General features: G+C 35.9%; 1 protein-coding gene across 3 annotated transcripts in view; it reads left to right on the forward strand.

Annotated features, from left to right (window-relative positions):
- Positions 1 to 16,637, forward strand: part of FBRS (fibrosin) — a 391,643-nt gene that overhangs the window by 237,853 nt on the left and 137,153 nt on the right. For 2 of the 3 annotated variants that reach the window (XM_033944952.1, XM_033944950.1), the window contains 2 exons: positions 14,491 to 14,699; positions 15,263 to 15,307. In XM_033944952.1, the coding sequence (XP_033800843.1) occupies positions 14,491 to 14,699; positions 15,263 to 15,307 (254 nt within the window). The remainder of the gene's footprint in view (positions 1 to 14,490; positions 14,700 to 15,262; positions 15,308 to 16,637) is intronic. The other variant, XM_033944951.1, reaches the window with a different exon arrangement.

The following is a 16,637-nucleotide window of genomic DNA, read 5'->3' on the forward strand; positions in this document are numbered from 1 at the left end:
AAGGGTATTCCACAAAGTGGGAGCTGTAACAGAGAAGATGTCAGTTGCTACTCTTTGTCCGACATATGGATCTGTGGAGGGAGCGGAACTCCAGACCGCCAAAATTGTAGCAGGCATTTCAGCAAAGGAGGGCCCGGACACAGTTTCTCTTGCCGATGAAAAATTCAATGGAGGTGATGAGTTCCCCCATGGAGGTGATACTTGAAGTAATATGGCATATGCTTCAAAAACTGAACGTCGCTACAATGAAGACATCTGGAAATGTAAAGGCTCTGGGGGAAAAAAAATGGATGATTTATTTAGATCCCTCAAGCAAAGTAAATCAGAGATTAAAGGTTCTATTACTCAGATTCAAGTAGAGGTTCAATCTCTCCAAGAGTTTAAAACAGTGGCAATTAAAAATAACCTTGCTTTACACAGAAAGATTGAAAATATTAAGAATTATAACTGAAGATTAAATATCCGTATCTTAAACTTTCCAAAAATTGCTGGAATATCTCCCCTAGAAATGTTTAAAAAATACTCCATTTTATATATGGTATACTGAATTCCACCAAAAGTTATAATTTAACCTGTCAAAGTTTTTCCAATTGTGTGTTATTTGCTACTGCTACTCCAGTTAATATAAATAAAAGTTTGTTGTTATTTGAAGAAATTTGACTCTTTGCTCTCATTGCTGTGCCAAATAAAATCGTATCATATGTCAAGGCTACCGGATTCTCCAACATCCTATTTATTTGAGGCCAAATTGATTTCCAAAATAATAATATGAATGGACAATAAAATAAAAGATGATCTAATGTTCCCGCCTCAAGATGACAGTGCCAGCATCTATTAGACTTAGAGCTATCAAGTTTTTGTAAACGAACAGGGGTCCAAAAAGCTCTATGTAAAAGAAAAAACCATGTTTGTCTCATAGATGCTGAGACTGTACATCTTAACCTCCAAGACCACAGTCGTGGCTATTGAGATGCATTAATCTGATGCTTAATCTCAATGCTCCAAATGTCTCTAAGACCATGTTTTTGTTTTTTATTTACAAATCCAGATATTAATTTATACCACATTGTGGCCTGGTGACCCATAGAATCTATCTGAAAACATAAGAATCCAGGCTATGATAATTATTAAGATTTTTCCAATCAGGGAACCCCGCCTGAATGGCCTGCTTCAATTGCAACCACCTGAAATATTGCGATTTATTTAAACCAAATTTATGTTGCAATTGTGAAAACTCAAGCAGTTTACCTTTGTTTATCACATCCTCTAAAGTACGAATTCCAGCCATCATCCAATATTTCCAGATGATTTTAAAACCGCCAACCTTGATCTTGGGGTTTAGCCAAATTGTTTGAGTTGTTGATTTATTTATTGGAATAGGAGTTAGACTACTTATATACCTTAAAGTTTTCCAGGTATCAACAAATATCTTATGTTCTTTATATAACCTTGGCATTTGAATACTAATAACATGACTAAGACGTAAAGGAAACATAAGTCTCCATTCTAACCAGAACCAATGTGGTATATTTTCAATGGGCTCTGGGAGGATCTAATACATACCTTGACGCAGAATATAGGCCTGATGGTACCTATAAAAATTTGGAAAATTTATCCCACCGTCCGCAATTGTTCTTTGCAAAGACACTAAAGCAATTCTAGGAATTTTACCTAGCCAAATAAAATTTTGTTAAAACCCTATTTAATTTTTTATAAAAAGACCTCTGAAAGAAAATTGGTATCATGTCCATTTGGTAACAAACTACAGGTAAAATCATCATTTTAACAGTTTGTACTCTCCCCCACCAAGATAAATGTAAAGGATTCCATTGCTCGCACATTTCTGTCACCTTCTGTAATAAATTTTTTTCATTAACTTTCATTGTATCTTCCACTGTTTTTGCAATCCAGATTCCTAAATATTTTAAACCATCTTCCTTCCAAATAAAAGAAAATGGATCAAATAATCCTTTCGTACAATGTATATCACCTTCCCCCTTTACACCTAACTCTTTAATCTCTCCACTGTAGTTCCTCTCTCATCTTTCTTCCTGTAAACCGTGCCGAGCTCCGCATTCGTGGAGATGGTGCGGTATATAAACCCAAGGTTTAGTTTAGTTTAGTTTATATTTAGTGGAAGAACTTCTGATTTATTCCAATTTATTTTATAACCTGAAAATTTTCCAAATTTCTCAATCAATTCAAGCAAGTATGGAATGGTTGTTTCTGGATTTCTCAAATAAAGTAATATATCATCCGCATATGCTGATACTTTATATTCTCTATCTGAATGCGGAATACCCTGTATCTCCTTCACCTGTTGTATAGCTAATAATAAGGGTTCTAAAACAATATCAAAAAGCAAAGGAGACAAGGGACAACCTTGTCTAACCCCCTTCTGCAAAATAAACCGTTCTGAAAAAGTATTATTAATATACAATCTAGCAGCAGGGGAGCTATACAACGCTTTTATTATTTGTATAAATCCCGAACCAATCCATTGCCTGATACATGAAGGTCCATTCCACTCGGTCAAAAGCCTTCTCTGCATCCAATGAAACAGAAAAGGCCGGGTCATTAATGGCATTTGTCAAATATAACATATGAAATGCCAATCTAGTATTATGAGATGAATGTCTTTGAGCAACGAATCCCGTTTGATGCATACCTATAATGAAAGAGAGAGCTTTAGCCAATCTTAAAGCTAATGTCTTAGCCAAAATTTTCCCATCTACATTTATTAAAGAAATAGGTCTATAATTTGAAACGAAAGTGGGATCTTTATTTGGCTTAGGCAAAACTATAGTTAACGATTCTGCCATAGTACCTGTAATACAACCCTTATTTAGTTGAGTCTGATATAAATTTAATAAATAGGGCATTATGATGTTTTGAAATGATTTATAAAACTCCACTGTGTAACCATCGCCACCTGGAGCGGATCCAACTCTAAGAGATTTCAAAGCTGTTTCTAATTCTTTTAATGATATTGGCTCTTCCAAACTTCGTTTTATATGTTCAGGAATCTTTGGTCCCTCTAATAACTTCAAAAATTCTAACCCATCCTTTTCCTTTTCTAAATAAGACTCAGAAGAATACAAATCTTTATAAAATTTTAAAAATTGATTCATAATAGGTTTAATTTGAGATAAAGTTTCACCATTCTCATTTTTAATGGCAACTATTTTTGTTTTTCTTTTTTTCGCTTTAAGATAATTTGCTAGCATTCTTCCCACCTTATTTGAGTTTCCATAATACAAAGCTTGCTGGGAAAACAAATCTTTCCTTATCAGCTTAGAAGAAATTTCATTATATTTACCTTTAACTTTTTAAAGTTCCTGCTGTATCGAATATTCCCATTTTTCAATTAATTTTGATTCCAAAGATTTAACTAATTTTTCCAATTCTGAAAATTATTTTTGCTCCTGCTTTCTAAGCAAAGCTGAATAAGAAATAATTTGTCCTCTCATATATGCTTTAAAAGCATCCCATAAAATCTCTACTGATTTTTCTTCTGTATCATTAATTTGAAAGTAATCTTTCATTTTTATTAAAAGACTTTCACAAAACTTCGTATCTGCAAGCAATGCATTATCTAATCTCCATATAGGCCTATTACTATTCTGATCTATTATTTTAATTTCAATCCACACTCCACCATGATCAGATAAGATAATTGGATCGATGACAGCCTGTGTGACTTGATGTACTAATTGATTTGAAACAAAAATGTAATCTATTCTAGAAAAAGAATTATGAACGTGGGAGCAAAACGAAAATTCCCGACCATCAAAATGAAGTATACGCCAAATATCTTTTAAATCACAAGATTGTACCAAATTATCCAAACCTAATGATTTTATAAATCTCCTCGGATTTTTATCCATCAACGGATCCATAACAGCATTGAAATCCCCAGCTACCACTAAATTAGAAGCAGCCAGCGGAAGAATCAATTGTTGCAGAGTTCTAAAAAATTCATTTTGGTTCGAATTAGGGGCGTATACATTAAAAAGCGTCATAGTGGTATTTCCCATGCCCATTTCCACATACACCCATCTTCCAAGAGGATCAGCTGCCTTAAATTTAAATGAAGCAGAACATTTTTTATTTACTAATATAGCAACACCCGCTTTTTTCCCTATTGCTGAAGAGAAATAGCATTGTTTGACCCAATCACCTTTTAGTTTTTTAGATTCATTATTCGATAGGTGAGTCTCTTGTATACAACAAATATCTGCATTCTGTCTTTTTAAAAATAATAGTGCCTTTTTCCTTTTTATCGGGTGATTAAGACCATTAACATTCAGAGACATTATCTTAAGATCCATTAGTTATTAATATAATACGTAATGTCACAATCAAATCTTGAATACCATTTAAGAAATCAATTTTCCCATAAATAATAAGGGTTCCAAAACAATACCAAAAAATTTTCTCCTTTACCCAAACCCTCAAAACTTAATTCCCTCCCATACTCTCCCTCCCCACCCCATATATGCACGAACACTTGGAAACGCAAAATAAGATCAGGTCTAACACCACTCCTCACAAGCTAAAAATTACATTTTGTATCATTTGCTCCACAATATTAAAATACATAATACAACCTTTATAAGATAGAATAACTACATACCCCTCTTTTCCAATTCATAGGGAATAAAATACCATTGTAAATTAACATTGATAAAATTATTAATTCACTCCTGCCTATTAGAAACTAAGTTAGTAATTTATTTTTAAATTTTGAACATATACTTTTAATGAAACCAATTCAATATCCTATATGTATTGTAACTGTCTGTTATCCAAAATTTGATATGACCAAATGAATTAAATTCATATTAAATATCCTGAATTCTTATATATAAAATATATTCCAGAATAAGATTTCAAAGATCCTTTAAACAAACATATTACCTTCCATAAATCCAATCCTTCAAAACCTTAATAACTCAATATGCAATATAAGTTAAATTAATTAACTTATCAACTTAAATATCTATATTCCATTCATCCCCCAAAACAATTTAAGTCTTGGAACATTAATCTAATTTTAGCCAAGTATTAGAAACTATAAATCAATATGCACTGCTCATTCTATTTCATTCAAACCAATCAATCATTAATAAAAGATAAAATATACTTACAAAATTTTCATAACCCATCCTCAACCCCACCAATACGCATTCACTTTAATATCTCAACAAAATGATAACATCAGTGAGACATATCATTAGACTATCACTTCGTATATATCATAACATACCTAAATCAATAACTGAATAAATAAATACAAATTAAAACCATAAAACATGTATAATTTCTTCAAATATATTATTGCTCCTTTATAAAACTACTTCTTTTACTCTCATCACAATGTCCATTTAGATTTTTCTTTTATAACTTTACCACCTTGAAATGCCGTCATGTTCTATTGTAAAGATATTCTTAAGATCTAACAAGCCTGTTTATTCCATTTTACTTTTATATGCCACTCCATTTAAACCAGTTTAAAGGAAATATAGGGAGCGTCTTTTTATTCACAGAGTCATCTCCAAATATTCTGTATCAGTTTCGCTGTTAATATATTCCAAACCATGTTCCTCCGATGTAAAAAATGAAATCGGCACTTCCGTATCCGCCCTTTTTTTTTTTTTTCTCCCCTCCTCCTTAAGATCGCGACTCTTCCTCTATGGACGTAACGTGAAATTCTCCATACCCCTTCATTTCCGGTATAGTTCATTGGTTGAACAGAAGATATCCTCCCATTACAGACGCATCAACGTAGTTAGTTAGCGAAGCACAAGCACAGTACACTTTCCCGCATGTATTCAGGACAACCACCAAAAGATTGCCTCATGTCAGCCAATTTGCCAACAGTTCATCCAGGATCAATGAAAAAGATGACCGAAGAATCCCATAAATACATTCCATCCATGTAAGTCATCACTGATATCATCAACGACATGCCGATCCGATTCCAATCTCGTGGCAGTATCCCTTCGTTATTATTTAAAGTAAGTTGAACATTCCAGCAATCCAAACAGTCATCATGTTTTGTATTTTCTTAGTAATTTAAAAATTAGTTCTGCAGTAGTGAAAATATAACAAAAGCAATAATAATATGATCATATCAGTCTTTTCGAAATAAAATTCCACAACTTATTCAATCAAGAAGTCATTGGTTGTTCAAATTGTTCTAAAAACTCTATTAATTTTTTATGATCGGTAAAATTTTGAGTTTTATTTCCCAAAGTTACTTTCATAACCGCTGGGTAAAGAAGCCCATATCTTGCCCCCAATGCCCTTAATTGTGGCCTTAAGTCCAATAATTGCTTTCTTTTAAGGGCTGTTTCTCTAGCAAAATCAGGCACAATGTGTATTTGTGCGGCCTGGCATCTTAGATTTTTGTTCTCTTTGGCAAGTTGACAAATTTCTACTACATGTTGATATCTTAGTAATTTAAATATCAAAGTCCTTGGACCCTTTTGCGATGTTGTTTTTTGTCCCGGTATCCTGTGCGCTCTTTCAATTTCAAGAGGCATTTTAGACTTCAAAGGTAACACTTTAGGAAGGAATTGCTCTAAGAAAGTTATGGGATCATTTTTTTCCACTCCTTCTGGCATCCCAATAATGCGCAAATTATTTCTCTTTTCTCTATTCAAGCAATCTTTCAGGTCCCTCTTTACTGTTTCCAATTCTTTCCAGGCTTTTTTATTTTGCATGACTTCAGTATGCACTTCTTCAGATTTTTCTTCTAAATAGGTTATTTTACTATCTACAATATCAACTCTTTTAGTAAGAATGGCAACATCATCAATTGCCTTTTGGAGTTGTCTTTTTATATCTAATACGATATCTTTAATCTGTCGTATTTCTACCATCACATCAGAATCTTCTTTTGAAGGCAACGGAACTTTTGAAGGAGTCCCTGGTTCCGGCTTTGATCGCTTGTTACTACCTGTACCCGATCCTCCGGCTCCTGCATCGCTTTTATTTTGTTTACCCGATGCCATTTCCTGATGATCCCCAAACTTTTTTCCTCCAAGTTATAGATATTAGAGCTTTTTTGTAAATATAAGAGCTTGCTTAACACGGAGCTCGGCTATTACTCGACCATTTGCTTGTGTGTCCAAGCCACGCCCCCCTACTTAGAGCTCCTTTTACAAATGTGCATTAGGGCCTTAACACGCGGAATAATGTGTGCTAAAATGCCACGTGTGCTAGCCGCTACTGCCTCCTTTTAAGTAGGCGGTAATCTTTTGCTTGAGCTAAAAACGCTAGCGCACCTTAGTAAAAGGAACCCTTAATGGATATACTTAAATATTCCACTGATTTTATGCCTCCCGTGAATAGAATTTATTATCTGTCGGTTCCTTCAAAACAGTTTCACTGAGATACCGGAGGAGTTAATCCTCAATCACCTGAATTTGATCTGAAAAATATCTCCGCTATTCTTGAAGAATCTATTACAGACTCTTCAGTTAGGTCTACCTTACTAATCTAATCCTTAGGTACTGGTCTCCTTTGTTTACAAGCAGGACTTATATGCTCTGATGAAACTTTTTACTTTTGTCTTACTAAAGAATTATTTAATGGTAAAAGAGTCTGGATTTATTTAGATGTGACAAGATCCACACGAGAGAAGGAGATCATTTCTTTCAATGCAGCAAGAGACAAGAACATTGGGGGCAACTTTTTTGTTAGCCTATCCTTGCAAATGTGTAGTAAAATATCTTGATTCAAAATGTTTTTTTGGTTCCAGAGCAATTAAGAACCTTTCTAGATTTAAAGAAAATTGCTTGAGTAATAACTGATCATGTAAGAGAGTAGTGATATCAGTGTTAATGCCTATGCATTCATAGAAGTTAATTCTTTGAAAAAATTATTCTTTTTTTCTTGCCTATCTCCCCTGCACAATTATTTGTGATCTAAGGAATTATACCTTTTTCTTAAATGCTAATTTTTTTCCCTTATTTTTCTTGTGAAATATTCGTACTGTATTTTATTAACAAGAAGTGGTTCTTGTAATAAATTTGTTAAATTGATAAATAAAAAAAAGATTAAAGCTCTGTTTAAACTGTGGAGATCACTCATTGGTGTGAGTGAAAAAAATTGACAAATCTAATAGACCAACTGCGGATGAGCTAGCAAAATTTTTTAATGACAAAATCCTAACGATAAGGGTTACATTTGCTACTGTAAAATATGATGATTTATTTTTTGAGGAAGATAATTCAAGAATATCCCAGTAGATAGATCTTGGTGTACCTTTGCAAATGTAACAGATGATCAGATTCAGAAACTGTTTTAAATTGGGACAATGTAGATGCGCTTTAGACCCTTTTCCTTCTTATATCTCCCCTCAAGCAATTCTTGGTTAATGTCATTAATAAATCAGTTATTAGATAATGGTTACTTCTCAAGCAGTGTGGGACTTATCGCTTTAACCCCATTATTAAAGGGTTCCTTCTCACTACCGTCCAATCGCTAATATCCCTTTATTAACTAAGATGATTGAGGCTATTATTTCTGTACAACTTTTTAGTTATTTGGATAAATTCTCTATTCTTCTCCCATCCCAACGTGGTTTTCAATCTAATTTCATCACAGAAACATTGTTATTGTTACTGATCTCTAAGATTTGCTGCAGTTTGATCTTTCAGCAGCTTTTAATGTAGTGTATCATGATATACTGATCTGCTTACTTTCTGAAATAGGCCTGGATCAGGAAGTACTGAGATGGTTTATAGGTTTTCTAACACTACGCACCTATGAGGTATACAGTATATTGATGGTGAAACATCTGCCCCATGGAAGTCTGCCTGTGGAGTTCCACAGGGTACCCCATTGTCTCCTTTACTTTTTAATATTTATATGACTACATTAAAGAACCTCAATTTAGCCACTTCTGAAACAATTTTTACATATGTGGATGATATTTTTTTATTATATTAGAAGTTGATCCAAAACTGAGCAACGTTGAGCTAAATATTGTATTCCATAGAAACATAGAATATGACGGCAGAAAAGGGCTGTAGCCCATCAAGTCTGCCCACGCTAATGACCCACCCCCAGACTTCACCTGGCTAGAGATCCCACATACATATCCCATTTCTTTTTAAAATCGAGCATGCTGCTGGCATTAATCACCTGCAATGGAAGTTCATTCCAATGATCGACTACCCTTTCGGTGAAGAAATACTTCCTGGCGTCGCCATGAAATTGCCCACCTTTGATTTTCAGCGGATGACCTCTCGTGGTTGAAGGTCCTTTAAGAAAGAAGATATCGTCTTCCACCTCAATGCGGCCCGTGATATATTTAAAAGTTTCAATCATGTCCCCCCTCTCTACGTTCCTCGAGCGAGTATAGCTGCAGTTTATTTAGTCTTTCCTCATATGGGAGGTTCTTGAGTCCCGAGACCATCCTGGTGGTCATTCGCTGAACCGACTCGATTCTCCGCACATCTTTTTGATAATGTGGTCTCCAGACTTGAACACAATATTCAGGATGAGGTCTCACCATGGATCTGTACAGGGGCATTATGACTTCGGGCCTCCGGCTGACGAAACCTCTACGGATGCATCCCACCATTTGTCTAGCCTTGGATGCAGCTTTGTCCACCTGCTTGGCAGTTTTCATGTCTTCACTAATGATTACTCCCAAATCACGCTCTGCCCTAGTCCTAGCTAAGGTCTCACCATTTAGAGTGTAAGTTCTGAACGGGTTTCTGCTGCCAAGGTCATGCTTTGGCATTGAAGCCTAGCTGCCAAGTCGAGGACCAATGTTCCAATAAGAGCAGGTCCTGTTCCATACTGTCGGGCAAGGTGCTGTTATCTACTATGTTGCACAGTTTGGCGTCGTTGGCGAATAGTGTTATTTTACCTTGAAGCCCTTGAGTCAGGTCTCTTATGTATATGTTGAAAAAGATTGGACCCAAGACCGATCCCTGTGGCACTCCACTGGTCACCTCCGATGTATTGGAGGGGGTACCGTTAACCACTACCCTCTGGATTCTACCGCTTAACCAGTCATTGACCCATGTCATCAATGTCACTCCCAAACCCATCGAAGTCATCTTGCTCAACAATCTGCGGTGCGGGACACTATCAAAAGCTTTGCTGAAGTCCAAGTACACGACGTCCAGAGACTTCCCCATATCCAGTTTTCTTGTAACCCAGTCAAAGAAGCTGATCGGATTGGATTGACAGGACCTTCCCTTTGTGAATCCATGCTGGTGGGGATCCTGTAGATTCTCCTCGGTCAGGATCGTATCTAATTCGTGTTTAATAAGTCTTTCCATGAGTTTGCTCACTATTGAGGTGAGACTCACCGGTCTGTAATTCGCAGCCTCCGTTCTGCAACCTTTTTTGTGCAATGGAATGACGTTAGCTGTTTTCCAGTCCATGGGGACTTTTCCGGTACTTAGGGAAAGACTGAACAGCATGGATAGCGGTTCCGCCAGGACATCACACAACTCCCTAAGAATCCTGGGGTGTAGATTGTCCGGTCCCATGGCTTTGTTCACCTTGATTTTTGATAGTTCGCCATGGACGCTGCTGGGTGTAAACTCAATATAGCCAAGACAAAATTATTATGGTTTGGCCCAAAAATTGAACAGTTACCTCTCTCTGTAACTTTGAATTCTGGAGAATCTTTGAAAATTGAATTTTTGTGTAGCGTTCTAGGAATAATATTGGACTCTTCTCTCTCATTTCTATGTCAAGTTAATCACTTTTCAAAGAAATGTTTTTTCAGCTTATGAATATTAAGGATAGTTAGACATCTTGTTTTACCAGCAACATTTTGTGTTACTGGTGCAAGCTATTATCCTAGCACAACTAGATTACTGTAATTCAATCTATATAGGCATGCGTAAGGGGAATCTAAAATGGTTACAACTAATCCAGAGTATGGCTGCAATGCTAATATTTGATAAGATAAAATTTGATCATGTGTCTCCTGTTTTGAGAAATCGTCATTGGTTCCCTGCCTATCTTAGAGTACAGTGCAAATGTGCTTCTGTGGTTCTTAAAATCATACATGGGCTATTTACGTCTTTGATTCCTCTATCTTTAATCAGAGATCTTCTGATTCAAGAAACTTTCAGAAATTTAAACTGTCCTTTCCATCTTTAAAAGGAATAAAATCTGTTTGTAATATTACTCTATCTTTCTCATATACTTTTACAATGATTTGGAATGGGATTTCCTCTTGTGTTAGAACTCTTCTCTCCTAAATTTTCCATTAATCTATGAAAACACTGTTATTTCAACAGTTTTTAGAAAATTGTTCTAAGGAAAATTAGTTATCTTCTCTCTAGGATGTCAGATGAGGGTATTCATTAATAAGTTATTTTCTCTCTAATCTAACTACTTTCACTTCGATTATTGATTTTTATGTGAACCGAGTCGAACTGCTTGTGGGGAGATGACACAGTATATAATTCTAAGATGTCCTTTTATCAAGCCGCACTAACAGGGTTAGCGCGTCGGACATTTCATCACGCGCTAACCCCCACGGCCAGCTAAACAACTAACGCCTGCTCGATGCAGGCGTTAGCACCTAGTGCGGCAGGCGGTTTAACGCGCATTAAACCCCTACCGCAGCTTGATAAAAGGACCCCTAAGATTTAGATTAGATTATAGGGAGGGTACTGAGACTATAGATTATAGGTTACTATCCTTGTGAAAAATTTATAACTTGAGCAATTGGCAGTTTGTGTAATAGTTCATACATATGCTTTGATATCTGGAGATTAATTTTGAATAAAAATTTTTAATCCACAATGGTTCCTGTCACATCCAGAGACTTTTGTTCTATCTTGTGTTTTGGATTTACCAGTGTTGTTGGAACATCGGTCCTTTTCTTTTCTTCTTGTTGTTTTTTTCATTCCTATACTAACTTTCAATAAACAGAACAGCAGCTTAAAGCATTTAACATACACAAAACAAGAGACCATAAAATATCCACATACAGCTCCCAAAATACCCACTTCACTAGTATGTATTAGAGTTTTATGTTATGGTTTTATAGCCTGCTATATCCCCCAAAATAGAATTCAGAGTGAGAGTACATCACCAAGAGGCAGACCAAAAATAAAAAGTCAAGATTACAATTGTAATGGAAGTGTAAAAAAAAAAAATACTAAATTAAAAAAAAGAAAAAAAGAAATCACATAAAAAAAATCATTTGACAAAATGGAAGATGATGAGGATCAGATGGAATTTCTATTTGTAATGAATTCCAACATTTTACTGATGGATATAAAAATTAATTCTCATGACAAGACTTAAACTTCAAACCATTCACTGAAGAGTATGAACCAGCCAGTACTACAGCAATGACCAGTTGATTTTAACAAACAAATAAAAAAAGATAAAAAATCTCAAAGGAATTTCCTCAAAAGATTTTAAAAACTAAATAGCAAATTTTGAAAGAAAGTCTGGCTTAAAAGGTAGCCAGTGAAGATCTGTCAACATAGGCAACACACAATCCTATCTTGATAGACTTTATGTCAGACAGGCTGTTGCATTCTATTAACTGTATCTTATTTAAGGGCTTCACAGAAATGCTTGAATTAAGACAATTACAATAGTCTAGTTGTGAAAGGATTAACAACTATACAATTATAAAATGATCATCCATGAAACAAGAACAAATTAATTGGAGGAGTGCCTAATCTGAGGTCCCATGCTCAAAGATGAGTCTAACACTCTTGTGTCCGTATGTGTTTATAACTTGTGTCATATAATGTGTTTTCTTGATTTTAGAATCATTTAGCAAAGTTTTCCCCTTGGCACAGGTTTGTTTGTTTGTTTGTTTGTTTTTTTTGCTGAAGCTTGGCTATGTTGTGCTTTTTAATTTATCCATTATGGTTTGGTGTACGCTACTCTGACACTTGTATATTTAATGATGAAGGGCAATATCATGAATAAACATGTTGATTTTAAAAATATTTTAGCATCATATGATCCCATTTGTACTTTAACTTCAGTCAATCATTTACCCCCCCCTCGTTTTACAAAACCGTAAGAAGGGTTTTAGTGCCGTCTGCAGCTGTAACAGCTCCGAAGCTCATAGGAATTCTATGAGCATCGGAGCAGTTACCGCCGTGGCTGGCTCTAAAAATCACGCTATGGTTTTGTAAAAGGTGTGGGGGGGGGAGTGTTAATTTATTTTCATTAAAGATTTTCATTGATATTTGTTTTATTCTTTTCACAACTTCTACTGGGAAAAAAATCTTTGGTTTATAATTCATTGTTCCCAAGTCATGTTTTCCTGAGCCCCCAATTTTGTTGTTTGTGATCTTGTGGTTGGCTTTCCATTTCAACTACTTTTTTATGTCCCTGTAATCCATGCTGGCAGGAAAAAAAAAACAAAACAGAATGAAATTTATTTTTATTGTATTTAATTTCTATTCTGCCTTTACCCAAGGTGGAATATGGGGGGAAAAAATATACATAATTAAAGAAAAGCTATAATACATAACATAATTCTCCATCCATTCCAAAATTTTCTTGACACAGTTATACTGACCATCCAACTTTCCAGGCTTACTAACAGGTTATAACTGAATACCATTTTCGCATACCAAACACCAGCACAAATAAATGTCCTTTTAATAATGCCTTAGATTTTTTTGACCATCTTAAAATTCATATTCTGATTGTTCTTAATGCCTCAGATCTACCCAAATCCAATATACTTTTCCTACCTGATTTTCAGACGAATGCTCTAGTTGTCCTTTCAGGACAAAATATTTCCAGTTTGTTTTTGAAAAAAAACACCTTTTTTCTGATTGTTAATTTTTTTGTTCATGTTACACTTGCAAATAATAACATTTTTTACCTACTTTAGAACTTTTTAATGCACAGAAATCAATTTTGTGTACACTAACCCCCACCCCTCTTTTTATGAAGCCACGTTCAGGTTTGTTTGTTTTTTAATCACAGGCCATGGCGGTAAAAACTCTGATGCTCATAGAATTACTATGAGCGTCGGAGCTTTTACCACCACAGCCTGTGATAAAAAATCTTAATGCGACTTCATAAAAGGGTAGGTACATTTTTAAGTACCTTAATAAATATTACATCTCTGGGCACTAACAAATAGACATCTCTAATGAGGGAAATTATTTTTGATCTTTGGTTTATCTTCTTTTAGTAGTTCTCACCTGTATTAGAAAAAAGGAAAGATCACATCACATGATATACACTGAAAATTAAAACAAAATGAACCCTCTATTTCCCTGTAGTTGGACTATACAAACCTGTGGTCCAGACTGATGAAAGAACTAAAATACAAGTAAGCCAAAATTTCCACTTCTACATAATAATCACTACCCATGAAATCATAGATCCACTTCCCTTTTGTTCTGTGAGACTCCCATCCATGAGGACAGTTAGGAATTTTTTCACCCTGCATTCATTGCTCACATTATTCTGGGCTTCTTCTAAATATGTTGTTTTGTATTTCCCCTACAGAACAAGAGCTGATTCGGCAAGATCTGAGTTCCCGCTTTCTGACGGCACAGGGTGGAGCTGAAATGAGCACGGCCATCCGGCCCATGTTCCAGTTCCACCAGCACAACCACCAGCACACGCACCAGCACACACACCAGCACTTCACCCCTTTTCCACCTTCCATTGTCCCTGCACTGGCACCCAGCATGGTGCGTAGCTCCCGCCAAAATGTGAGGATAAGTAGAACACGTTATTAAGCCTATTGTTCTATGGCTGTTAGCCAAGGCAGTGTGGATGAGGAGAGGGAAGTGGATATTAGAGTTGCAAGATGAAGATAGAGCTTAGAAGAATGAAAGGAAGAAGCACCTTCAAAACAAGTGCTCAATGGTGGGGGTATCCTCTGACTGTCTTTGTGATAGTACTCAAGATGAGAAGGAGTTAATATAGAATGGGAGAAGGAGTTAATGTAGAATGGGAATATCTAGGGGATAGAAATGGTTTATGTGATGATAGTAGAAGGCAGGGACAGGATAAAAAGATAGTTCTGGTTGGGGGGTAGTCATGCTTTCTTCTAATAATCCCCTCATTGTCTTGCATCATTTTTACATTGTGGTACTGCTCTCCCTTTATTTGCTTCTTTATACAGTCTTGCACCTACTTGTTTTTTTCCATTCATCCATAAGTCGGAGCTTCCAACCATCACTAGTTTTTTTTAGCTGAATTGTATTTAAATATGAACTTATGTTCTGACTGCTTTGTTTTTATTATATCTGCTTCTACTTTCTCCTTGCAGTTTGATAAATATCCTGGGAAAATCGATGGACTTTATAGGCAAAATGTGAGTATTACTTTCCAGTAGCTGTATATTCTCACAAACCTCTTAAAGAGCTTGACAAATAGCTGGAGAGAGTGCCCTCTGAGAGGACTATATTTGTAGAGTCAATATCTGAAAGACTGCAGTTTGCTGGGAGGTCAGCATGGCAGATGCTGTACTGAATCATTGTTGCCATACTGCCTTTGATCCAGTGATTCAATTTCCTGATAAGACAAGGCAGCAGGAGAAGAATTTAAGTGCCTCTTTTCTTGCCATGGGGCTGAATCTCATGGCAAGATCTGCAAGATCTCACAGTAAATACTGTGAGATTTTGTCACACAGCAATTAGAGATGAGATGAGCTTAAGATCTGCTTCTGCTGCCATTTGCATTAGGATATTGAACAAGTGGATTAGAAGAAGCATATCGATACTGCTGGAGGAAGGTAGTGTGTCTGCTGTGCTCATCTCCTTCCAGAGACCCAAATTCTGACTAGAACTATGAAAAGGATGCCCTCCTGCTGCTACTAATTTGGGCAACAAAGAGGGGCATTTTCAAAATAACATCCAAGTCTGCATTGAGCCTGCTGATAATATCCCCCCAAAAGTCCATCTCACACCAATTTTTGAACAGGAAAAACATCTGGATTTCCTGTTTGAAAATACATGAGAAGGATGTTCTTGTGCTGAAAATGTCCAAAATGAACAGCCATTTTCTAGCATGAAGTGTCCAAGCACAAAAACAACTGGCATAATTTGTACAAAACTAGCCACACATGTCACTGCAGAGCAGCCTAGTCGTCAGTGCAGTGCACTTTAAACAACAGAACCCAAGTACAAATCCCACTTTAATGTTATTGTGAACTCTCCAGGAACAGATTGAAACATATTGTACTTAAAGGCACACCACTACAATAGAGCCAACATGCTTGCAGTTTCTTATAAATTAGGTACATTAAGTAATTTAGGTAAATTAGGTACATTAGGTAAATTAGGTAATTGTTATTTAAAATTTTAATTAAAAAAGTATATCAAGCACTTCTTGAAACAAACAGTCTAGTCCATATCAAGAGAGAAAGAGGAGACATAGATTAAAAACTGACATCTTCAGGCCCAGACAGAATCCACCCTAGGGTACTGAAAGGACTAAAGCAGGAAATAGCGGAACTACTACAGCAGATTTGTAATATATCCCTGAAAACAGGCGTGATCCTGGAGGATTGGAAGCTAGCTAATGTTACGCCCATCTTTAAAAAAGGGTCAAGAGGTGACCCGAGGAACTACAGACTGGTGAGTTTGACTAAGTTGGAAGATGGCGGAAGCGCTGATAAAAGACAGCATCGATGAGCATCTAGA

The sequence above is a fragment of the Geotrypetes seraphini genome, chromosome 5, assembly GCF_902459505.1.
Source record: "Geotrypetes seraphini chromosome 5, aGeoSer1.1, whole genome shotgun sequence".
NCBI classification, from domain to species: domain Eukaryota; kingdom Metazoa; phylum Chordata; class Amphibia; order Gymnophiona; family Dermophiidae; genus Geotrypetes; species Geotrypetes seraphini.